Below are 26,535 nucleotides of genomic sequence, written 5' to 3'. Positions count from 1 at the left end.
CCCATAACTACACATGAACTACGGAACCCTTTAGGTGACATTTTACACACCTTTTTCCGGGACTTTATTCGTTTTAACGAAATGTTTATTCGTAATTACGAAATATTAATTCGTTTTTACGAAATATTATTTCGTAAATACAAAATATCTATCCGTAAAAATTTAAATTATATTTCGTAAAGAAACGAAATTATATTTCGTTAAAACGAAATATTATTTCGTAATGACGAATTTTTATTTCCCTAATGACGAAATATTAATGCGTAAATACGAATTCAAATAATATTCGTTAAAAAATCTATCGTAGAAACGAATTTTTATTTTGTAAAAATGAATAAATTTTTCGTAAAAAAGAATTAATATTTAATAATTTTCACTTAATATTTCGTAAAACCGAATTATTTGTTTGTAAAAACAATTTAATAATGCCTAATAACGAATTATTATTTTGTAAGAACGTATTATTATTCGTACTAACGAATACTCTTCGTAAAAACAATTTAATATTTCGTTAAAATGAATTATGTGCATTGGAAAAGAAAAGTCGAAAATGCCACCATAGTAGCTCCATACATAACTAATTATAGCCGTCACCTCTTCATATTTAAAATCTGAAATAAATTACGATTTTAAATGTGGAGATAACTTTTTGTGAAACATAAATGTATGTTGTAAATTGTAAGCTTACTTGTTTAAAAAAGGTTAATAATGTTTTGTCTTCTATAACTATTTATTTAACCCTTTCCCCCATGAGCATTTCGTGAAAAATGGCCGTTTTCACTGAAAAGCCTCCTGTTACAAGTTCAAACTGCTATGAAACTATGAAAAATGCTTCAATACTAATCAAACTTGGCACAAATAGTGACTGGACCATTGCCTTTGTAACGACATGCTCAGTCTTAAATTTCATGTTACCATGGCAACGAGGGGACATCTCAAAATTGCCAAAAATCACTATTTTGCCTCGATTTTTTCCATCAAAATTTATTTCAAAGTGCTGCAACTGCTCAAGGGATTGAGATAGAGTCAAAGGCTTTTCAGCGTTGGTTAAACGTTACATTATGATCCACCTGGGGTCATTTTTAGCCTCTCACAAGTCCAAAATTTTCTTGCCGATGAGGGCGACTACGCCCCCTTCAACCCCCCCCCTCACAGAAGGGGGCACATCCCCCTTCTGGCAACCCCCTGATGTATCTTTTGGATGGGGGGCGGCGCCGAAAAAGTGCTCAATTTTTTTAGCAACATTTCTCATACGAAAACTTATGTTTGGGGCCCAAATAGGACAATTTTTCACTATTTGAGGCCTAAAAAAGGGGGGGGGGTCGAAAGTGCGTTGTTTCGCGTATAGATGTGGTAAAGGGTTAACAAAAAATGATGAAAAACTTTGGAATCGCCTAAAACCTAGTTTTTCCATGTTAACATGTGGTCTTTCGCCTAATTTTGGTGAAAAATTGTTGTGTTGTAACATTTATAATTTTTTTAGTTAACCCTTTCCCCCATGAGCATATTGTGAAAAATGGCCGTTTTCACTGAAAAGCCTCCTGTTACAAGTTCAAACTGCTATGAAACTATGAAAAATGCTTCAATACTAATCAAACTTGGCACAAATGTTGACTGGACCATTGCCTTTGTAACGACATGCTCAGTCTTAAATTTCATGTTACCATGGCAACGAGGGGACATCTCAAAATTGCCAAAAATCACTATTTTGCCAGGATTTTTTCCATCAAAATTTATTTCAAAGTGCTACAACTGCTCAAGGGATTGAGATAGAGTCAAAGGCTTTTGAGCGTTGGTTAAACGTTACATTATGATCCACCTGGGGTCATTTTTAGCCTCTCACAAGTCCAAAATTTTCTTGCCGATGAGGGGGACTCCGCCCCCCTTCAAAACCCCCTAACAGAAGGGGGCACATCCCCCTTCTGGCAACCCCCTGATGTATCTTTTGGATGGGGGGCGGCGCCGAAAAAGAGCTCAATTTTTTTAGCAACATTTCTCAAACGAACACTTATGTTTCGGGCCCAAATAGGACAATTGTTCACTATTTGAGGCCTAAAAAAGGGGGGGGGGTCGAAAGTGCGTTGTTTCGCGTATATATGTGGTAAAGGGTTAAAAAAAATGATGAAAAACTTTGGAATCGCCTAAAACCTAGTTTTTCCATGTTAACATGTGGTCTTTCGCCTAATTTTGGTGAAAATTGTTGTTTTGTAACATTTATAATTTTTTTAGTTAACCCTTTCCCCCATGAACATATTGTGAAAAATGGCCGTTTTCACTGAAAAGCCTCCTGTTACAAGTTCAAACTGCTATGAAACTATGAAAAATGCTTCAATACTAATCAAACTTGGCACAAATGTTGACTGGACCATTGCCTTTGTAACGACATGCTCAGTCTTAAATTTCATGTTACCATGGCAACGAGGGGACATCTCAAAATTGCCAAAAATCACTGTTTTGCCTCGATTTTTTCCATCAAAATTTATTTCAAAGTGCTGCAACTGCTCAAGGGATTGAGATAGAGTCAAAGGCTTTTCAGCGTTAAACGTTACATTATGATCCACCTGGGGTCATTTTTAGCCTCTCACAAGTCCAAATTTTTCTTGCCGATGAGGGCGACTCCGCCCCCTTTCAAACCCCCCTAACAGAAGGGGGCACATCTCCCTTCTGGCAACCCCCTGATGTATCTTTTGGATGGGGGGCGGCGCCGAAAAAGTGCTCAATTTTTTAAGCAACATTTCTCAAACGAAAACTTATGTTTGGGCCCAAATAGGACAATTTTTCACTATTTGAGGCCTAAAAAAGGGGGGGTCGAAAGTGCGTTGTTTCGCGTATATATGTGGTAAAGGGTAAATGAATAATAGCATGTATCACAACTTTTTATATCAATGACATTTCTGATATTTATTTTGCCCTAGAAAAAGTTAACTTTATCGAAGCTATGTGTGAAATATACTTTTTTATAGTTTTTGTTTAAGACATTGTACTTTTATTACCAACTATAGTAATTGTCTATAAAAATCAAAACTCATTTTTTTTTTCATTTATAAAGATGTGTTGTATGGCATTTCTACCAAATCTGCAAAAACATTCCTAACAACCAAGCCACAAACTTTTAAAACTTCAACTATCATATCAACTTCTACTTCGCCATTGGCACAATCAACCGTACCAATAACTAAACCTGTCTGGTTACCATGGGAAAGTTGGGTTTGTAATCGGCAGTCTGATTCATGTTTTCAAAGACGATTTCGAAATTGCTCTACGGGAAATGATAATGATTGTATTCAGAGTCAGGGAGGAGAGGCATACAGCATTGGTTTGTGTATGGAAACAACGTGTCCAGGTTGTTCATATTTCTGTGCTGTTGTTTTTGTTGTTATTGTTTGTTTTTTTTGTTTATTTTTGTTTTTTTTGTTTGTTTGTTTTTTTTTTGTTTTGTTTTTTATTGTTTCCTTTAATTTGTTTGTTTATTTATCTATTTTTTGTTTCTTGTTTTTGTTTTTATTTATCTTCTCCATACTAAAAGTTTTAATATCTAATTACTACTATATATAATGCTTATCTACTTTAATATAATAAAGCGTTTTCATGTCGAATGTTTCACTTCCAATATGTAACAATGTGATTGTATAGCAGGGCTATTGTTCAATATCACTTCCTGCTTGTGAACTAACATATTGTAGATGATATAGATAGTCCTTTCTTTTAACCCTTTAAGTGCTGGACCCGAAAGCATTAAGTCTTTGCCACCAGTATAGAGCCAGGCCAGCCTGCACATCCGTGCAGGCTAACCAGGCTCTACACTGTTGGCCGACAAATTTTAAATATTCAAATTGATATCCCTAAAATTGATAATGAACAATCCCAAAAATTGATGTGGGACAAGTCCATTTAAAATATTCAGCATGTTCAGGGTTAAGCTCATCACCGTGTTATGCTCACATTCAATTAAACATTAAACCATATGCATATTTTATTTTCAAGGAAGTAGTTACAAAACTTAACAATTTTTAAGTAAGTCTTTGAAAAAGCAATAGAGCTATTCTGTAAATTGCCATATTTAAAAAACTAATTTTTCTGTTCAAATCAATACAAATAAAGCTATTGCAAAGCCTCATTGGTCACCATGGGGAAGTTGGGATTGTGAGCTGCAGGATGGTGCATGTTTCCAAAGACGATTTCGAAATTGCTCGACGGGAATTGACAATGATTGTGTCCAAAGTCAGGGAGATGTATCATACAACATTAATGTTTGTACTCAGTCTACGTGTCCAGGTTATTTCAAAAACCTTTATATCTACACTATTTCGTTAATTGTCAGTTTATGAAGATTTTGTTTTATGATTTTGAGAGTATTATTGAGTTATCCATGAAAATTATATTTGATAATTTCACAGTAAAAAAAATATCAAAATGTTATTCGATACATGTACTTTTAAATGTCGAGACTTCATTTAAAGAATGTTCCTCATATGGCACCTCAATTTTATTTTTTGTTGGCAATTCTGATATTGGCATGGTTGTTCAGAGAAAAGCAAAGATGAAATCGATAAATAACTTAAATTTCAAAAGTAATAAAAATAATTTGTGAGAACACTGTTTTGAAAGCTTACTCGATGAAATAAAATTTTATCTTACACACAAACAAAGAAATATCCTCTATATAATTAGCTTCAATTAAAGTATAACAATGTCCATGTTATTTCATCCCAGACAGATTAGAAACACAGTTTAATCATATCAGATGATCATATCACACCTGCATAATTCCGATAAAATTTATGAAGCTGTTGTTTAAGTCTTCTATCAAACAAAACATATATTTGTCTTTCATCTGTATGAACTAAACATGTTTGTCTACAGCGTAAGTATGAAAGTATGAAAGTGTTTACACATTTTTTATGTAAGTTAAACGATTTTTGGCTAAATTCCTTAGAGTATGAAAATTGTGTTCCGTGTTTTTCATTTCCTGGTGTTTTAAAACTCTGAAGGATTTTTACAAAACATATAACTCATTTTGTTCATTAAGATTCATTCCTGATACTTAAAAACGCTGTAACTGGTTAGGGTAGGAACCTAGACATTTTTCAACGAAGGCAAAATAATAACATTTATACGTTCATTTTTTCGCGGAGCCCACATTCACCCCTTTCAGGTTTCGTCTGCTTTTTGTGTTAAATATTTTATTGTTGCAGCGGTTGACGTTCTGATGTACTCTTGATTGCTTGTAAGGATACCTATAAAGTTGAATTATGTTGTTGTTGTTTGTTTGGGTTTTTTTTTTTTTTTTTTTTTTTTTTTTTTTTTTTTTTTGATTTCATAAAAGACATTTTTTACTGTTTAAAATTCATCACGGTCAATACTTCTTTCTTTAGAAATGTTTACAAGGACTACTCAGATGACGACGATACAGACAGGTATGCTTCCATTATAGTTAAGGATATATTGATGACTTTTTAGCTTGGTTTTATTTATCTCTTACTTGTTGTCATCTTTTGTTATTATTATTTATTAGTCCTGTTTTTTTATATAGATGGTGTCTATATTCATTTAACCAAATGTTATTATTTAGTCTGGCCTCACAAATGTAACTAGCAGTTACTTTGTTGTTAGAACATAGACTTTATTCATATATGGAGACAAACATGACATATCAATGCAACATTACAGTGCACCCACATGTGTGTCAAGTTCCATAACTCTTTTTAGTTAAATTTGGCATAACGGTTCATCTTTTTAGCTTAGAAAATATCCAAAATATATACCAAAGGGGGCCTATAACTTTGTTATTTATGAATGAATTGTTGTCATACGTAGACACAACAATTAATGGAGATTTAGTTTTGTGCTGATAAGACTCACACTGATCTTCAGTCATAAATAATATTGACTATTAAGGTCAAATTATTGTTATTATAGTGATTGTTTACTGTGACTGACTATAACCTTATTATCATACATGCTGTCCCATCTCAGAGACGGGTAAACACATTAACCTGAATATCACTATGCAGCATTATGTTTTAAGTTTCATTGCTATGATAGATAGTTGGTCATGAACATTGGTTAACAGATAAATGAGCCGCGCCATGACAAACCCAACATAGTGCGTTTTCGACCAGCATGGGTCCAGACCAGCCTGCGCATCCGCGCAGTCTGATCAGGATCCATGATGTTCTCTATTAGTTTCTCTACTTGTAAAAGGGAACAGCATACCACAGGCTGGTCTGGATCCATAGATTTATCTAAAAAAAATAATTTAAACCATTACTTATGTTTTACTTATCTTTCTCTTTTGTTAATCATCATACAATGTTTACATTTAACATTACTAAATTGTTGTAGAATGTTAGATTTATGCAAAGGATATAAAGATAATATTTCGATACATTAAAATCGATACTTTAAAAGCTTAATAAATTTCTTCTACTTAGTTCTTTTAAAACACGAGCTTTGTATGTCTAATAAATTAATATCTTACCTAATTATTTAATAATTAATAACAGATCTTTGTGAAGATGATCCAAAGGCTCTCGGGTGTACCATACCAGATATACTTTCTGAAGTATGTAGAGATAAGCAAACTGCATGGAATTTGTGTCGCAGATCATGCCGGTTGTGTGGTAGCTAGCTGTTTAACTATTTTTTAATGTAAAAACGTATCTAACCGTAAATACTAGTATAATGAACATTGAACAAAATAAACATTTTGCAATAAGTAAGCTCATAATCCTTAAAAATCCATTGAAGTATTTACTTTACATTTTTCCTTTTAATTCATCTCTATTCAAATGATAGGGTTCTCTGAGAGTAAATTAGAAGAGGTATATAACTTTCTACCTTTCTATCAGATACTTGTTGGGACTACCTAAATTGCACTACAAAGGATGCTCAGAATTTGTTCTGTGGCAAAGACGAATATGCAATTCAGTATTGCAGGCAAACGTGTGGAAGATGTGACCGTAAGTATATTCATTTTCTTATGTCATCGTGAAATAGTTCATTGAAAATGTATCGATATCTTTGTAATTTTGTATTGATACGCATATTGATTTTATGGGGCGTCCGCGTCCGAGTGGATTATGTCGTCGATTTTAAACCATTGTCCCTTCCCACTGCCGTTCAAGTCCCGCTGTTTTTGTAATTTTATAGTTCATGTTCTCATTTCTTATGTGAGGAAGATTTTAATTAAGTGCCTGTTCATGACTGATAAAATGCAAGGGGACACCTAAGGTCGTCCTCCACCATAAAAGCTGGAAAATCGCCATTTGATCTTTACAATTGACTTGATGTTAAACTTTACCAAAAAAGAAATCATTTCACACCTTTCAAAGTGAAAACCAATAAAATTCAACCATTTGTACGATGTAACGCTCCGATATTAATCATTATGGAATAATACCTTATAAATTTAATATCTAGTTTCACGAGTTCAGGTAATGAATACAAAATGCATATTGTGCTCTTATTGTACTTCACATAATCTCACTTTTATTGACTTTAAATGTCCGATATCAATTTCCACACTATAAAGTACCTTAATATAAACTAAAAAAAAACGCATTTGAATATTATGTGTTTTCTCCTTACGAATCTATAAAAAGAAACTTCATAATATTAATTTACCTAATGCGACTTTACAAAGATAGTTATGCAAGTTAAAATTGAATCCAAAAATTATTATCCAAATGATATATAATGGATTTATTGTTTTTCCATATGATTGTCGGAATTCTTAGACTTGTTTTCAGAAGATGTCAGAAAACGGAAAATACATAATTGATGTTGGGATGGAGAAGTTATATCCGATGAGCGAGAAAGTGTATGATGGAGAGTATTGGTGAGCCGAGATTCACTTTTGCAGCGAACCGGATAAATCTTCTTCTATCCCGACATCAACCATGTATTCGATCTTTGACTGATTTTGTCTTCTTAGATAAGCCTGTGGATGTACAATTAAATAAATGTGGAGACCCTGTTACGTCTGAAGTAATCTGTGAACAGCTTCAGAATGAAATTTGTATTTGTAATGACTCAGCTTTGGCTCAACTGTGCGGAAATTATTGTGCCAATAAGTGCATTGGATACCCCTTCCCTGGATCTAACTGTCTACCTGCTGTAAGTTGTATTTTATAGAATTTAACTCAGTATATAATTAATTGAACCGATATTATTCAACATGTAGTATTTTCAATAATTGAAAATATTCGTTATTTTTCAAAATGCTTAGCATCGCGTAAGTTCCACACACGTTTTACGATTTCTTTTATACGTGTATTTAATATTTATTTTCAGCGCGATAACGAGTTTTCTTGTAATGAAAAGTTAAAGCTTATTGCGTTTAATTTTATTTTGAGACATTTAAAGACCACTAACAAAAAAGTTTAAAGAACAATGTAACTTATTTATACATTATACTAAACGAGTGTTTTCTTTTTCAGAGACGAAAGAAAAGAGATGAAATCCTCAATCAAGTTGTATTTAACTGAAAATTGATTTCGTGTTATACATGCTATTAAGATATTTGAAAGTGATAGTTGTTAATTTGCAATCATCTTCTTTTTAATAGATATTTAAAATGGTTTAAGAGGACAATCAAATGTATACGTCTTCCAAAAAATTTAAACAAACTTATTTGGGCAAAATTATATTATTAAGATTTAAAACATTTATTACGTCACACGACATAACGGCATAAATTACTCTCAAAGAAACACATAATACACTCACCCAATGTTTGTCAATGGTCAATGACCCTCAATGGTAACACAGACCCCCCTATCTTAAAAAAGTAGCCAGAAACCAAAAATAACACGGGAGCGTTGGATGTAAATCACTTTCCTCTTACTGATGTGGGTCCAAATTCTTCAAAAGACTTTAGAATATGTAATGGAAGGAAGCTAGCGTAGGAAATGGTGGCTGTGCTACTAAGCTGAGAGTAGTGCAAGGCAAAGGCACCTGAAGTCTTTCTCCACCAGTATTGCTTGACATTCATCATACGACCTTGCTGGTGCGACATGAAAACCAGCTAACATATAGGGAAATGAATATTTTTCTTTTTGTTCTGGTAATTATAGTAGTTTGTGTCAGTAAGTAATATTTAATTCATGACATTGTTTTAAGTTGTAACAAAACACAACTACACATGACGATAGGCATAGTTAAATAGTGCAATAGTTAATATTCGAGAGAATTCAAGGCAAGTTAGTGATGGCATGGTCGAGTGGTTAACACATTATTATAAGGAACTAGTAATCAAAAGATTATTGGCCGCTCGAGTTTAAAACCCGTCAGGGGCAAGCCGTCGTGTCTGTGAGCAAGGAACTTGAATATATCCTACACCTATTGACTCAGAAATCATCTCATTCTTGAGAGGAGTGGTGACCTAGTTGTTTCAGGAATAACTCCTCTGAGCTCTAATTAGGACACGACCATATTGTTTCATTAGACTGGTGAGAAGAATTATTCGGAGGTGAATACTCGCAAAAACCTGTTTCGCAATTGAGTTGAAATGAATATTATTAAACTAAACCTACAGATTCCGGCTATCTATTTAATTTTACAAACATTTTATGAAACTTCATAACGACCTATTAAATGCCTTTGAAACGACTGATACTAGTTTATGTGTAACATGACGTCTCTCTTTACATTGTATCATAGTGTAAAGACGTTTTTATTGTTAATATGTCAGATTTAACTACTGAAAGCGTACCACAGTTCAATGTACCCATCCATACCCTTTACATTGGTTCATTTATTCATTTATACTGGGAGTTCAGGTTGTGACGTCAGGGAAAGTGTTTTGACTTATGCCTTTGATACAAAAGAGAAAGAACATCAAAGCACTTGACAATCCGATTTATACTTGGAAGCTACGACCTTTGGAACAAATCAGATAGTCTCGAGTTTCGATGCTCCTTCTATTACTTGAACCTTTAGTCTTGACATCACTTTTCACGAACATTGATAAAAATTTAAGATACGAAATGGAAAACATGAAATATCTGTGTCATGTAGTATCAAAATGTAAGGGGGTATTTATGTTTTTTACACAAATTGTCTGTATTCAGTACGAGATCGTTACGAATATGCTTCATTAAAATTTATGTTGATATCATTCACTATCTGTTATGTTTGAAATAATGTTAACTTGATTAACAATGAATTCAAGAATCAATCATCTTGCATGGCAGAAATGCGGCCATATTTTTTCCCATAGCCCTCATGAAGTCCCACTTCAAAGTCTGCAAAGATTGAATTGTTATCACTTTCACCGGGTATGGTATTAAAATATTAAAAATGTGTCTTTAATGTTACAAAACTTCTATTGTCCGTTAATTAATCCTCATCTTAGGGGTTCCGCATGATCCAGCACCACATCTCTGACATCTGAGAAGATTATGACCTTCTGCTTTTCGGTACATTGTATCTACATGGCTTTTTAATACAAAAAATGGCATAATTTTTTTACATAAATGAAAAAAACATGTACTTTTTATATATCAGTTTCAAGATTTTATTTTCCTATTTTATATTCAATATTCAAAAAGGAACATTTTTTATGAAATTATTTTATCACCCCTATTTATTACTTTTCATTGTTTTGGAAATATGTCAACGCATACTACTGAATAAAACAAACTCATCACATTACAAATAGATAAACCTGTAGATATTCTGTTAAATACATTTGGAGACCCTGTTACCTCTGAAGAAATCTGCCACTCGACCACTTTGTGCACATTATTGTGAAAACAATATGGATATACGTACACTACTTGTAAACGTGCTGTGAGTAAACAATAATGTTCAGTAAAGTAAAGTTAGTATCAAAGTATGTGAGCAAAAAGATAAGGTCAATATATATTTTTTAATTCATGTTTTGTTGCTGTTGTTGTTGTTTTGATGTGTGTTTCTTTGCTGTTGTTGTTTTTTGTTGGTGTTGTTTTTTTTATTTTGTTTTTTTTTTTTGTTTTTTTTTTTTTTTTTTTTTTTTTTTTTGTTTTTTTTTTTTTTTGTTTTTTTTTTTTTTTTTTTTTTTTGTTGTTGTTTTTTTCATTTAACCAGATCAGATTTTAATCTTTAATACTTTAGCTATTTTGCAGATCAGTCCGATAATAAGCTCTTCTATTGTTTATATATATTTCTTATATCAAATGTACAATCTAATTATTATTGAAATAACATCAAACAATCTTGAAAAGGGAAATAATTGCGTTTATTTACAGTTTAAAAGATGGCATAAATAAAACGATGAATAAAGAAGCTTCGGAGTTTTAAAATACAATGATAAATGTTTCCTTTTTCAGAAACGGAAGAAAAGGGACGCAGTTATGAACAAAGCTGTACTTGACTGAATTTCAGTAATAAATGATAGTTGAAAGTCTTAATCCTTTTTTTCCCTACAACTCCTTCCGTAGAACACGAGACAATGACATAGATTATGCTTTCCAATCTTGTGTCTAAGCAAAATTTCATGTTTACATTATGGTATCAAATTAGATGACATCGTAATGTATGCGTCCTTCCCAACTAGGGATTATACCAATAGTTAACTTCAGCATTAAGTTGGTATAATGATGTACATACTGTTAAACTGCAGAAAACCTTACAAATATCGGTTGTGGTTGGGGATTTGTTTTGGTGGGACCTAGGCCGTAAAAACCGGGCTAGCCAATCATAGTTCTTAACATTGGGTACGGATGGACGCCCAAAACCTGATTTGTTAGGACATTGTAACGTAGTTTTTTTCCAATGCTTACCTACCTTACTTGTGTTAGAATATGAATACAAAAACATCACTATGTACACGCGCATGCATATGAATACTGTTACATATATATACAATCTCAATGCGGTGTTGTGAAGTCCGCTGACATGGTATATAGCATATACATGTAAATACAAGAAAAATGATTTACTGCTCGTGTGTGCATAGCAATGATAAAATATATGCTATGCATATAATTTCGATACGGTCTTAGAAAGCCCTATGACAGGATATATAGCTTGAATTGCTGTAATATTTTTCCTAGTGCGTGCATGTCAATACCGTTAAGTACTTATACTTGGCTTGATAAGTTAAAAATATTACTTACACCTACACATAGGACAGTTTGACAGTTGCAACTAACAACTTCGAGATTTAGTAGCCAAAACAAATTGGCACAAAATTGAAGCATAAATATAGCTATAGACCAATAACTTGTGTGCAAAATTTCAGACAATTTGCTATGATCTCCGTTTTGTCCAGAACAACTATAATTATGATTGTAAAAATGGCCCAAATTTGAAAAGCGTTGCAACGCTTTTCACTCATATCAAGCTAAGACGAGCACAAAAATACGATTTTCAATATATTTCTGAGTATTTTTCTGCTTATGCATATTTGTCTGTTTTAAGTGACCCAGCTGATCTCTATAAAAAAAATCAAATGTTATGTTGAAGAAATAATATCGGTCTGAGCAGTGTTTATCGGCTATTTAACACCGGTATAGAGTTTTGATGAGTTGGAATTGACCACGAAGGCCGTAGGGATCATAGATGTAAAGTTTATTAATTGCGCGATTACTTAAATTTTATGTCAGAATGTTTTTTTGCAGGCTTTGTTATTGAAAGAATGTCAAAATTAGTCCCCACAGTAATAAAACAAGTACCACTCTTAGACCTCCTAAGTTTTCGTCCTGTTAAGACCTCTAGATGATATTTCAACCCCTTTACACTTCTTCTTTTATATGTGACATTTCGACCCAGCATTTATAAGACCTTTCGATCCTGATTATCGAAAATAGAGTATAGAATAATGAATAATGCAATGAATAAAAGCAATTCCTCGTATTGCTATGACAATTCATCGTATTGCTATGTGGTTTTGTTTTGTTTTGTGTTTTGTTTTTGTTGTTGTTGTTGTTGTTGTTGTTTTTTTCTATGAACCATATGAAAAGATGAAAGAAACGATTATACATTTTCATATAATGTCTGTTATGTCCATTATTTTCATCTTAATTCAGAATGAAATTTCTGGGTCTGTTAATAGAAATAAATATAAATAAGTAAGGCGAAAACTAGACTATTGACTTCATTTAAGTAAGTTTAACATGTTAAACATGTGAACAGAGTGCAAGATTTGTCAGATTTTTTATAACATTATCATTCCTTTCTACTGTGTATGTCTACTGTAGTTCGATGTCGTCAACTTGCATGACTCAAGATAAGCTTCGTGTGTATTGAATAACCCTCTTTTACGATTGTTAGCGAACATTAATAACACTAATAATGAAGAATGTGTCATGTAGGCTTATCAGAGGTAAAACTTATGTTAACGTTTATATATTATATATATATATATATATATATATATATATATATATATATATATATATATATATATATGTATATATTTTGTGAAAATAGAGTATGTATATTGTGGCGCTAGCCGAAGATTATAACGTACTTTGATAGTTCTACTCTCCAGTTTGTCTGTTTGTCTGATTTTTAAACTGACATTCATAGTCTTAAAATATTTTTATTTTACTAAGGTTTATAGTATATACGAAATTATTTTATTTCGATTATGTCGGAAATCTGTTTCTCGAACAAACCGGTACTAACCGGTGAGTGCAAGTTCCCTGCTCAGGGACACAACGGCTTGCCTCTGACGGATTTTAAACTCACGCGGCCAACAATCCATATAATACTAATCAGGTGCATTAACCACTCGACCATACCACCACTTAATTTGCCTAGAAGTTTTTTCGAATATTAACTATTGTATTATTTGAACACACATAACGTTATGTTCGTTGTGTTTTGTTGTTCCTATTAATGTTCTATTTTTATTGGTTAATTAAGTAATACGGCGTCACAAATACAAAATATGTCATATAGCGTCTTCTAAGGAAAACCTCAAGTGCATTAGTCCATGCACGAACAAGCACCTTCGTAGAACCGGCGTGCCGTAATAGATTCATTTGATAGAATCCCAATTTCCCGGCGGCATTCAAACCAACAGCAATGAGGAGCAAGTGGTTTGAAGTCAAATACCTTAACTACTTAGACAGGATGCCCTTACAGATATATTTAGTTCTCTACAGTTGGCAGATACGTGACAAGCGAATGTTTTATTATTCTGATGATATCATTCTTATTCCAGTCACTAATATATATTTTATAAATCTCTCTGGGGCGGTTTTTTCATCAGTATAGAGTCTGACCGGGCATCATACTGCTGGGAGCTCATTCAAATGAAAACCTTTAATCTTGTCGGTTACTATTATTTCATTTTAAGTATCATTTAAGGTAATAATCCTGTCCGTGCTCTGCCTCATGCCCTGTGCTGTGTTTGTTTGGGGTCCTCCTGGTCTCCTTGCCGCTGGTTTTTGTTGCTGTGTAGTTTGAGGGTTGCGTTCATTGAACGCCGCCTTTCCTTGTTGATCTTGTTTATCATATTTTAAAACTGTATAGGATTACTCCGACTAAAACGCAGGGCAAAAACACAAAGTATTTAAATTAAATGTTAACGAATACATTGTCTTAAAAGTAGTTGATGCCTACTGTATGTCTTTATCTATGATTTAGGTATATATACAATATTGTGCTTCTTCAATTTCCTGACATTTGGTGAAACCTTCAGAATCGAAGACAAAGGTACGTTTGTTTGTTTTTTGTGTTTTTTTTGTATGTTTCTAATTTTAAATATACATTAATTGACAGGCTTGTCGGATATTTGTAACGGAGAATTGTTTTAATAAAACTAGAAATATTGTTGGAATACTGTATGGATCCCATATAAACAATCATTATTATGTTCTTATAATAAATGATCTACAAAAAGTACACGTGATTACACATCGAAAATATGCCTCTGCTTTCGAACATTCTTAATAAGGCCTACCTTTCATCTGGTTTTAATTTTCTTGTTAATTATTTGTTTCTGTTTTCATTCTTTTCGCAAAACAAATGTATCTCCGCTTTCCAGAAATGCTATATTTAAAATAGCAAGTAAGGTATTGTGCAGCGGCAGGTACCACTAGCTCATCACCTTGTAGATCTTTTTTAATCATTCATTTCAAGATTTTTTTATGGGGGAGGGGATACTTGGCAAAAAAGGCCATGTGTTCTCTATTATCTCTTTTAGACACTCAGTAAAACCGAATCTTCGATTTTCAACTTATTATTTCCTCGTCTAGAAAGATCTCCTATATTAGAATAGGGACCTTCCTTTAGCAATTTTTTATGCAGGTGGAATAGCTGATAATATTGAAACGATGGGAAAAGGTCTTGATTTGTGATGGAGTTCTTGTGCCTACTTTACCGAATTCACCATTGGTTTGAATGTTTGCATCACGAGTATCGGACGTAAAAATAAAACCTTGTTTATTTGTGTATCCTCAAGGCTAATCACTGTTTGATTATTGAACATGTTTCGTGTTTTAGGAAGACACATCCCGGTGCAGAGACGTTTCCTCATTGGTGAAACTACAAGCACTTGTGAGTATTTCAATATTTTTAGCCAAAATAATTAAACTATTTGCAACTTTTGAGAACGCGATATTTTATGTCGAAACGTTCTACGACGGAAACCGTGACATTTTCTGTCAACATAGTAGATTAAGCCACGCAAACATATGCCTACTTTTGATAGCCGAGTGCGGCGATCATAATTCGAGACATTACGTTTTAATGCTTACCTTGTAAAAAGTCGAGTTTTAGCATTAAGCCTTTTTAACTTTTTATGCTGCCAAAGAGTCGCTATATAATGAAAACAATTCTTACTCGCCGCGATATTCTATGAAACCGTTATTGAAGAACAAATTGTCGCGGCCTCGATATTTTGTAGAATTTCTACAACACTTGCAAAAATGTCGCACATTTCTTTCTGTTTTTCGATTAGACAAACTAGAGATTATATGTCAAAAAAGACTGGATCATACCCACCATGGAGTCAAAATGTGCTATACTGTTTTTCTTTCAGCATACCTGTCTGTAGAACAATTTGCTTCTTGCTTCTTAACATGCACACCAGGATATGAAAAATTAATCGAAGCATGTTGTAAAACAGGAGCTGGCGTCGTTTGTTCAAATCTACCATGGACAGTGCTAAAACCTATCTTAGGGAAGTGCCCAGGTGACATTTTTTCATATTATGTCCTACTAATCTATAACTAATACGTATATTTAAAATGTGCGATCAAAATGTATGTTATCAATTATTGTTGTTCAAAAAAGTGTTTCTCGACATTTTCTAACTTTCCTTAATATTTTTACAATAATAACAACAATGACATTTACTATATTCAGATAAGCGTATAAAACAGAAATTATTATTATTATTATTATTATTATTATTATTATTATTATTATTATTATTATTTACCTCTTGTCTAGCCTTGTTTTAACTGTTGATCAATTTTTCTTTCAGGTCTGCTTACTGCCGCATTACCTGCAGGTAAATATATAATCATTGCATTTTAATATCAAGTAATTTTTAACGATTTAGTTTGTGTCAAACTTTTCCATCAAATGTCTATTTCTCGTAGATTGTCTCAGCGTTTGTTACACATATTTTAAATAATGGAACGATCTTATTGGATAAGATATAATTTTAACCGCCAATAAGAAACAAAGAACATGTAAAGCATATCGACACCTTATTGCAGTAACTAGTTAACGCCTGTTAAATTTACAAGGTCTTAAGTCCTTACTGCACTAAGGTGACGATATACAGTTGACTATTAGCTGTTCAAATATCTAACGTTAACCTAAACAGCCAATAGGATGGAGAAAGACATTCGGCGTTAGCTGTTTAACCCATTACTTCATGAGCATTTTCTGAAAAATGGCTGGTCTTATTGAAAAGTCTCCCGTTACAAGTTCAAATTGCTATAATACTATAAAAACTGCTTCAACACTAATCACACTTGGCACAAATGTTGACTGGACCATTGTCCGTGCAACAACATGCTCAGGCTTAAATTTTCTGTTACCATTGCAACGAGGGTACATCTCAAAATTGCCAAAAATCACTATTTTGCGTTGATTTTTTCCATCAAAATTGATTTCAAAGTGCTGCCACTTCTCAATGGATTGAGATATAGTCAAATGCTTTTCAGCATTGCTTACACGTTACCTTATGATCAATCTGGGGTCATTTATAGCCTCTCACAAGTCCAAAATTTTCTTGGCGATAAGAGGGACTTCGCCCCTCTACACACACCCCCAAACAGAAGGGGCACATCCCCCTTCTGGCAACCCCCTGATGTATCTTTTGGTTGGGGGGCCGCGCCGAAAAAGAGGTCACCTTTTTAACAACATTTCTCAAACAATAAACAAGTGTTGGGGGCCTAATTAAGGCATTTTTTCACCATTTGATACAAAAAATGGGGGGGGGGAAGGCGTTAAAAGGCGTGTATATACCGTAATGGGTTAAATCGTTTTAAGCGTATTCATTGACATACTTTTTCGAATAAATAATAAATGACAGAATTATGGCTGTTAATCACAAATTAAGGTTTACGAAATAGTTTATCATAAATTTTCAAATTTTGACTTTTCATCGTATGAAAAAAAATGGTCAAAGAGAAATAATGAAAATTATCAGATGAATAATATTGAAAATGTTGTTTAAACTATTTTCTACTCACCTCCTACTCGCATCGGCCAATGTTTTACTACGGCTTACTTTCTTTAACGTTAGTGTATTCACTGTGCTGCGAATGGAGCGTAACTTTATTCTATCCAAGCAACAAAGACAAATTCTGGAGTTATAATTTAGTCTTATACTTTCCGTTTTAAAATGTTACAGGAAAAGCAAAATATTACAAAGAATGCAAAGATAACGTTGACATTACTTTCTTTTCAGTTTCAGAGTTTATATCTCTGGAACAATTTGCTGCCTGTTATCTAGACTGTGTTGTCGGGTATGAAAAATTAACTACTGCATGCTGTCAATCAGGGCTTGATGTCGTGTGCTCGAACCTTCCGTGGAGCATGTTAATATATTATTTAGGGACTTGTACAAGTATGACTGACTTTGTTTTCTGTTCACAACTCTTTTACAAGTTTGTGCTTGTGTTATTTGGAACTTACCACATATAACATTTGTAGACGCATTTGGATCCAGTTCCAGTTATACGTGTTTTAGACCTTTACACATAAGCATTGTTTTAAAACCTTGTGTCATATTATAAAAACAACATAATTTTATGAAAAGAAATTTTGCAAAATATCAATTCTTACAGGTGATTAGATTAATATATCCCTATATCAGCTAAAAAATGAAAAAAGGGTTTTGTGAGAGTGTTAAACTATTAATCAACTTATTTATTTATTTACTCATTTATTTATTTGTTTATTCTTTCATTCATTTAATTACCCAAAAATATATTTATTTATTTATCTCTATTTATTTATTTATCTCTATTTATTTATTCATTCATCTATTTATTCATTCATTTATTATTTATTTATTTATTTATTTATTTATTTATTTATTTATTTATTTATTTATTTATTCAATCTTTCTTTCATTTATTTATTTTATCTATTTATTATTAACCTTGTTCTTTACATTTAAATATTTCTTTTTATCTTTGTTTTTTTTATTTTTTATTAATTAATTAGTTAAAAAATAATAAAGCTCAAAACAATTCATAAATGAATTTAATTACTTAATAGGCACGATGACAAATAATAATTCAAACACACCTTTACCGAGTTCAATCCATACGATGACGTCACCAATAACGACGACAACGACGACGACGACGACGACGGCAACATTTCCAAAATCTACGTCATCGATGACGACTCTTCGAACTTATTGGTTACCATGGGGCAGCTGGGGTTGTGAAATCTTTGAAGGAACTTGTTTTCAAAAACGTTCACGAAACTGTTCAACGGGATTGGATAGTGATTGTAACACGCTCTCTGACGGTGTGTCCTACGACATAGGTTTTTGCACGATATTGTCATGTCCAGGTAGGGGATCAATTATAACCTAAACACAAAAAAAAATGAAAAACAAAAATAAAGAAAAAAACAACAAAAACTGAAACTTTAAAAAAAAATGTATAAATGCTACATTTATGTGTATTAAATTCACTTTAGAACATTTTACATAATCATTATGTATTATATCTTAAAATGTATGAAACAACAAAAATCAGATTTATTTTTTTTACCAAAAGAATGTTGGTAAAATACTTTTGGGATTTTTCGCATTATATTTCAGTATGTCGCTGTTTCAATTTTAACAAGTAATGATATATTAAAACTGGCTTTTACTGAAATTAGCAAATAGCATCATGCAACGACATATATAATTTTAAATATCCTTTAAGTCAGCAAATAGCAAAAACAAATCACAATTTATGGATCGAAACTTATATATCAATATTATTTTCTTTGTTTTATTTTAGAATTTTATTTGACAACGCCCCCGACAACAATGGCGACAACTCAGCAAGGTAGATAGATACTCGAAAACATCATAGTTAGGTCATTATTTAGACAGATAGATGGGCAGTACCTTATTTAACACTGCGTTGATATAATTGTTTTTATTACCTCTATAGAAGCCGTTCATACAGAGTATTACCTGTCTATGGCTAAAATTGACTTTATCACGGTCACAAACTTTCATTCATATTAGCATTGTTATAGCCAACATATTAAACAAATGCAGGAAAAAAACATTATATTTTATTATTTTAAAACCAATAACTACTATCATAAACAGTGGGCCTATACACAACTACCAACAAAGATTTTCATTGGGCTTATACTAATTGCAAATGCTAAACTGATAAAAAATATAAGACATTGTACTGATAACTATTGAAAAGCCAACTGTTTAAAAAACATCGTATCTCATCAGTTGTAAAAGAATCTAAAAAAACGAAATTGATATGTTAATTGCTTTATAACTACTCCAAGATAGTTTGATATCATATTTTTCTAACAATGTTTTAAAACAGTTTTCATTGTATTTTCAATAAGTTACCTGCCAGGACGATCCACGTGCAATTGGATGTACGGATACATTGATTCTGAGAGAAGTGTGCATTAAAAAAGAAAGCGCCTGGAAACTATGTAGGAAATCATGTGGTCTTTGTGGTAGGAAACATTAACCCTTATCATTCATAGACTGGTCGTACGTAGCAAATTTGGAACTGTCCATTATCAATTTTGGGGAAATCAAGATGAACATTTAAATTTAGACAGTCAACAGCATAGAGCTAGGCCAGACTGTACGGATATGCAAGTTTGACTGGCTTTTTGCCCTTGGCAAAGGTTTATCACTTTTTGGTTCCAGCAGATTAAGGGTTACTTTTTATTAAACTTCTAAATTTGTGTGAAGGATTTGCCCAGCTTTGCATTTCTGATTTTAAAACTGCAGTTCTTTCTCAGTTTATGTGTTTCAATATCCAAAACAAATCTGAGCAATGAACTGATAAAGCACTACTTTGATTTTTTATTTGAATAACAATAGATTTAACCTCAAACAATGGCATGTGCACTTTTGGTTACAAATATGTTGTGGTGAGATTCATTCCTTATTGAATCTCAATTCATAAGCTACTTTAAGAAAAAAAATATATTTATATAGAGAATATTAGTTTTCTGAAAATAATTGATATAAGCCGTGTCATGACAAAACCAACATAATGGGTTTGCGACCAGCTTGGATCCAGACCAGCTGCGCATCCGCACAGTCTGATCAGGATCCATGCTGTTCGCTATTAGTTTCTCTACTTGTAATAGGGTTGGTAAGCGAACAGCATGGATCCTGATCAGACTGCGCGGATGCGCAGGCTGGTCTGGATCTATGCTGGTAGCAAACCCATTATGTTGGTTTTGTCGTGACGCGGCTCATATGTAATATGCAAGAGAAAAAGATCAAATTATGATAATCATAACTTTTTATTGTTAATGTAGATACATGCTGGGACTATCTTAATTGCTCCGCACATGGAGCCCAGCAGTTGTTTTGTGGCAATGACAATTACGCTGTTCAATACTGTAGGAAGACTTGTGGGAAATGTGATCGTAAATAATTTCTTATATACCATCTTGTTAACATTCTTTTTATATTAAAATGCCATTTTGGTAACTTTTTTTATATAAAATATACCGTTTTGGTAACATTCTTTTTATATTAAAATGCCATTTTGGTAACTTTTTATTATTATAAAATATGCCATTTTGGTAACATTCTTTTTATATAAAATATAGATCTACCATTTTGGTAACATTCTTTTTATATAAAAATGACATTTTTATCATCTTATATATACATAGTACACCTTTGTTATCACCATCAATGTACATTTTTACCGGTTTAAAAAATTCAATGTATAATTTTATTATTCAAATATAAGAACTATACTTTTCCAATAGTCTGAAAAAAACTTCTTCTAATATGACCATTGAAATTTTCAAAGTATCGTTACATAGTATTCAATAAAAAAGGTAAAACAATTTTCAAAAACTTAAATCATTCTAGTTAATGGCATATCTATATAGAAACTTTTTTTTTCAAATAGCATGCAATTGTGTATGCTATTTAAAAGTAAATCAGTTGACGTGATGGTTAACAAGTGTGGTGATCCAATCGTATGCTTTTCTATGCTTTCTATAGGTAAAACAGTTGACGAAATGGTTAACAAGTGTGATGATCCGATTATATGCAATTTTATGCTATTTTATGCAGATAAACCTGTTGACGTGACGGTTAACAAGTGTGGTGATCCGGTGTCGAGTGAAGATATCTGCGAATATCTACAATCAGAAACGTGCATATGCAATGACCCAGATATTCGAAACTTGTGCGGACACTACTGTAATAACCAATGCTTATATCACCCATATAAAGGCTCGGACTGCAGACCAGCAGTGAGTAGATTTAACTTTTTTCATCAATCTTACAAAAACAAATATTGCAACATTCTACAAAGAATAAAATTTCATGGATCTTTATTCTATATTTATTCACATTATAATTGTATAAACAAGTAGGTTTCAACCTATGTCTTTATATTATGATTATACATGAAGTAATATAGTAGAGTTCAACCTATGACCGAATATTATGATTATAGTATACAAGTAGAGTTCAACCTATGCTCAAATATTATGATTATAGTTAACAAGATCAGTTCAACCGATATCCTAATATTATGATTAAAGTAAACAAGTAGAGTTTAACCATTGTCCTAATATTATGATTATAGTAATATAATAGAATTCAGCCTATGTCCTAATATTATGATTATAGTAATATAATAGAGTTCAACCTATGTCCCAATATTATGATTATAGTAAACAAGCAGAGTTCAACCTATATCCTAATATTATGATTATAGTAAACAAGCAGAGTTCAACCATTGTCCTAATATTATCATTATAGTAAACAAGCAGAGTTCAACCATTGTCCTAATGTTATCATTATAGATAACAAGCAGAGTTCAACCGATGTCCTAATATTATGATTATAGTAATATAATAGAGTTCAACCTATGTCCTAATATTATGATTATAGTAAACAAGCAAAGTTTAACTTTGTCCTAATATTATGATTATAGTAATATAATAGAATTCAGCCTATGTCCTAATATTATGATTATAGTAATATAATAGAGTTCAACCTATGTCCCAATATTATGATTATAGTAAACAAGCAGAGTTTAACCATTGTCCTAATATAATGATTATAGTAATATAATAGATTTCAACCTATGTCCTAATATTATGATTATAGTAATATAATAGAGTTCAACCTATGTCCTAATATTATGATTATAGTAAACAAGCAGAGTTCAACCTATGTCCTAATATTATGATTATAGTAATATAATAGAGTTCAACCTATGTCCTAATATTATGATTATAGTAAACAAGCAGAGTTTAACCTATGTCCTAATATTATGATTATAGTAAACAAGATCAGTTCAACCGATGTCCTAATATTATGATTATAGTAAACAAGTAGAGTTCAACCGATGTCCTAATATTATGATTATAGTAAACAAGAAGAGTTCAACCTATGTCCTAATATTATGATTATAGTAAACAAGTAGAGTTCAACCTATGTCCTAATATTATGATTATAGTAAACAAATAGAGTTCAACCGATGTTCTAATATTATGATTATAGTAAACAAGCAGAGTTCAACTTATGTCCTAATATTATGATTAAACTAAACGAGTAGAGTTCAGCATATGTCCTAATATTATGATTATATAAAACATGCATAGTTCAACCGATGTCCTAATATTATGATTATAGTAAACAAGCAGAGTTCAACCGATGTCCTAATATTATGATTATAGTAAACAAGCAGAGTTCAACCGATGTCCTAATATTATGGTTATAGTAAACAAGCAGAGTTCAACCGATGTCCTAATATTATGATTATAGTAAACAAGCAGAGTTCAACCATTGTCCTAATATTATCATTATAGTAAACAAGCAGAGTTCAACCGATGTCCTAATATTATGATTATAGTAAACAAGCAGAGTTCAACCAATGTCCTAATATTATCATTATCGTAAACAAGCAGAGTTCAACCGATGTCCTAATATTATGATTTTAGTTAACAAGCAGAGTTTAACTGATGTCTTAATTTTATGGTTATAGTAAACAAGCAGAGTTCAACCGATGTCCTAATATTATCATTATAGTAAACAAGCAGAGTTCAACCATTGTCCTAATATTATCATTATAGTAAACAAGCAGAGTTCAACCATTGTCCTAATATTATGATTATAGTAAACAAGAAGACTTCAACCGATGTCCTAATATTATGATCATAGTAAACAAGCAGAGTTCAACCATTGTCCTAATATTATCATTATAGTAAACAAGCAGAGTTCAACCGATGTCCTAATATTATGATTATAGTAAACAAGCAGAGTTCAACCATTGTCCTAATATTATCATTATAGTAAACAAGTAGAGTTCAACCGATGTCCTAATATTATTCATTATAGTAAACAAGCAGAGTTCAACCATTGTCCTAATATTATCATTATAGTAAACAAGTAGAGTTCAACCGATTGTCCTAATATTATTCATTATAGTAAACCAGCAGAGTTCAACCATTGTCCTAATATTATCATTATAGTAAACATGCAGAGTTCAACCGATGTCCTAATATTATGATTATAAAAACAAGCAGAGTTCAACCGATGTCCTAATATTATCATTATAGTAAACAAGAAGAGTTCAACCGATGTTCTAATATTATCATTATAGTAAACAAGAAGAGTTCAACCGATGTCCTAATATTATGATTATAGTAAACAAGAAGAGTTCAACCATTGTCCTAATATTATCATTATAGTAAACAAGCAGAGTTCAACCACTGTCCTAATATTATGATTATAGTAAACAAGCAGAGTTCAACCATTGTCCTAATATTATGATTATAGTAAACAAGCAGAGTTCAACCATTGTCCTAATATTATGATTATAGTAAACAAGCAGAGTTCAACCATTGTCCTAATATTATCATTATAGTAAACAAGCAGAGTTCAACCGATGTCCTAATATTATGATTATAGTAAACAAGAAGAGTTCAACCGATGTCCTAATATTATGATTATAGTAAACAAGCAAAGTTCAACCGTTTGTCCTAATATTATGGTTATAGTAAACAAGCAGAGTTCAACCATTGTCCTAATATTATGATTATAGTAAAACAAGAGAGACTTCAACCGATGTCCTAATATTATGATTATAGTAAACAAGCAGAGTTCAACCATTGTCCTAATATTATGATTATAGTAAACAAGTAACAAGTTAAAAACAAGCAGATTCAACCGGTTAATATTATGGTTTTGAGTTAAAAACCCGTGTTAATTTTTATTTTAATTTTGTTTGTTAACAATAGATTAACCTTTAAATTTCCCCACTTTAGTTAATTGAAACTATAAATTTAACAAAGTTGATTCTTGTAAAAAAAAGTTAAACAGGGCATTTTATTTTAGAAGTGAGAAAAACAATTAAAAAATTGCCCCTGAATTTTATTTTTTTTATTGTTTAAAAAAAATACATTAAATTTTAAAACTTTAAAAAAATGAAATTTTTTATTTTGTACCTTTAAGGGTATTAATGGGAAAAATTTTAAATACTAGAAAACCTGGTTAATCCTAAAAAAAAGCATTTTTATTTTATTGTTTTTGGATTAATTTAATTTCCTAGAATTTCAAACTTCATCATACAAGGTTATTTAAAATTTTCGATTTAATTTTATTTAAACAAAACATATTTGCATTCCCCCTCCGTGTAAAAATAAAGCGCAGTTGTTATCTGAGGTGCTAAGTTATTGAATGGTACTCATAGGAAGAAAACGGATATTAAAACATTTGCCAAAATTATTGAAAATTTGGTAAATGAAATTCAGAAATCCAAATAATATAAAAAATCATTAGTTACTTTTTTTCTGGGGTTTCATATTGTGACAACATAGTACGCGTTGTTATGTTTGACTATGATACAAATCAGATAGCCTCGTGTTTTGGTGCTCTATTACTTATATTGCAAATATACAAGAAATTAATAATGATTAAATAAAATCCACCACTTATTATATTATAATGATAAAAACGTTATCGTGTTGAACTTGTACCCTGGAACTTGGCCATTTGGTTTTTTTTTTCATCTAATGCTGGGGTTACAAAAAACATTTACAATAAAAACTTGGTAAATATTTTGAAAATACGCGCAAAGTTGTCAACGATTGTACACAGTGAATATTTTAAAAACGGTACGGGTTGATTAGATAGGGGAAAACCCCACATTGGCAGATTCAGTATAACATCCATATTATCATTCAGATTTAAAAAGATCAATCTTAACAAACTTCTTACTATTATTACATGTATATACATCATTTTATATCAACTTAATTGTAACTTAATTCTATTTTCAGCGGCGTAGGAAGAGAGATGCAATTGTAAACGAACTACTGTTATCAAAACTGATATAAGAGAATAAACAATTACACTGCAGATAATTATTTGTGTTATTATATATTAGTTTTACCAATCGTGTAAAATAGTGAAATTATGCCCATCCAAGGGTATATAATGAGTGAACGGGTGAAATTAAAAATACGTTTTCATTTTGCCATAATTCCTTTTAATCTAATAATAAAGTTCACATAAACAATAAATAACTCACAGATCCAAACAAAATTTCTGTAAATATTCATTAGAATTTTACCTATAACGCTTAGTTTATAAAAAAGAGTGAGTCAGTCTTCTTTAAATTTTAGACAGATTTATAATTTTACTCTTTTCATTTTCCAATATCAACTATTGGTCAAACACCATTTTGGCAGTCAATCTTTTGAAATATAAAGTGAATTCAGCTTAACTTGACCATGAAAAAGCATATGAAACATAATGACTACTTATGATAAATAAATGTACTATGGCAACTGATATGACCATACAAAATAATTTCGTTCCACTCGATTAACACGCATTGAGGGCGAACTTAAGTATTTATGACCATGACAAAATGT

General features: G+C 31.7%; 2 protein-coding genes across 4 annotated transcripts in view; both read left to right on the top strand.

Moving 5' to 3' along the window:
• Positions 1–8,580, top strand: part of LOC132736655 (uncharacterized) — an 80,069-nt gene extending 71,489 nt beyond the window's left edge. For 2 of the 3 annotated variants that reach the window (XM_060723842.1, XM_060723843.1), the window contains exons 20-26: positions 3,050–3,343; positions 4,102–4,275; positions 5,376–5,417; positions 6,507–6,623; positions 6,852–6,962; positions 7,937–8,118; positions 8,442–8,580. In XM_060723842.1, the coding sequence (XP_060579825.1) occupies positions 3,050–3,343; positions 4,102–4,275; positions 5,376–5,417; positions 6,507–6,623; positions 6,852–6,962; positions 7,937–8,118; positions 8,442–8,489 (968 nt within the window). In that variant the 3' untranslated portion in view covers positions 8,490–8,580. The remainder of the gene's footprint in view (positions 1–3,049; positions 3,344–4,101; positions 4,276–5,375; positions 5,418–6,506; positions 6,624–6,851; positions 6,963–7,936; positions 8,119–8,441) is intronic. The other variant, XM_060723844.1, reaches the window with a different exon arrangement.
• Positions 8,581–13,244: 4,664 nt separating this feature from the next.
• LOC132736652 (uncharacterized) lies at positions 13,245–26,022 on the top strand. Its single transcript, XM_060723833.1, has 12 exons — positions 13,245–13,309; positions 14,581–14,649; positions 15,439–15,492; positions 15,977–16,129; positions 16,424–16,450; positions 17,864–18,022; positions 18,679–18,981; positions 19,422–19,469; positions 20,002–20,118; positions 20,941–21,051; positions 21,716–21,897; positions 25,939–26,022. Exons 1-12 carry the CDS (start codon positions 13,279–13,281, stop codon positions 25,993–25,995), a joined length of 1,311 nt encoding a protein of 436 aa, XP_060579816.1. The 5' UTR covers positions 13,245–13,278; the 3' UTR covers positions 25,996–26,022.
• Positions 26,023–26,535: the final 513 nt, after the last annotated feature.

This window comes from Ruditapes philippinarum, unplaced genomic scaffold (genome assembly GCF_026571515.1).
Source record: "Ruditapes philippinarum isolate M1 unplaced genomic scaffold, ASM2657151v2 ctg4184_1_1_1_1, whole genome shotgun sequence".
NCBI lineage: Eukaryota > Metazoa > Mollusca > Bivalvia > Venerida > Veneridae > Ruditapes > Ruditapes philippinarum.
Note: the sequence above shows the minus strand (reverse complement) of the source record. Positions and strands in the feature narration are given on the sequence as shown.

Excerpts from the sequence above, each read along its gene's own strand:
- LOC132736652 (XM_060723833.1), top strand. The coding sequence starts at position 13,279 with ATGAAGAATGTGTCATGTAGGCTTATCAGAG. Across the intron at positions 13,310-14,580 it reads GTCATGTAGGCTTATCAGAG|GTATATATACAATATTGTGC; the intron begins GTAAAACTTATG and ends TCTATGATTTAG. Across the intron at positions 16,130-16,423 it reads TATCTTAGGGAAGTGCCCAG|GTCTGCTTACTGCCGCATTA; the intron begins GTGACATTTTTT and ends TTTTTCTTTCAG.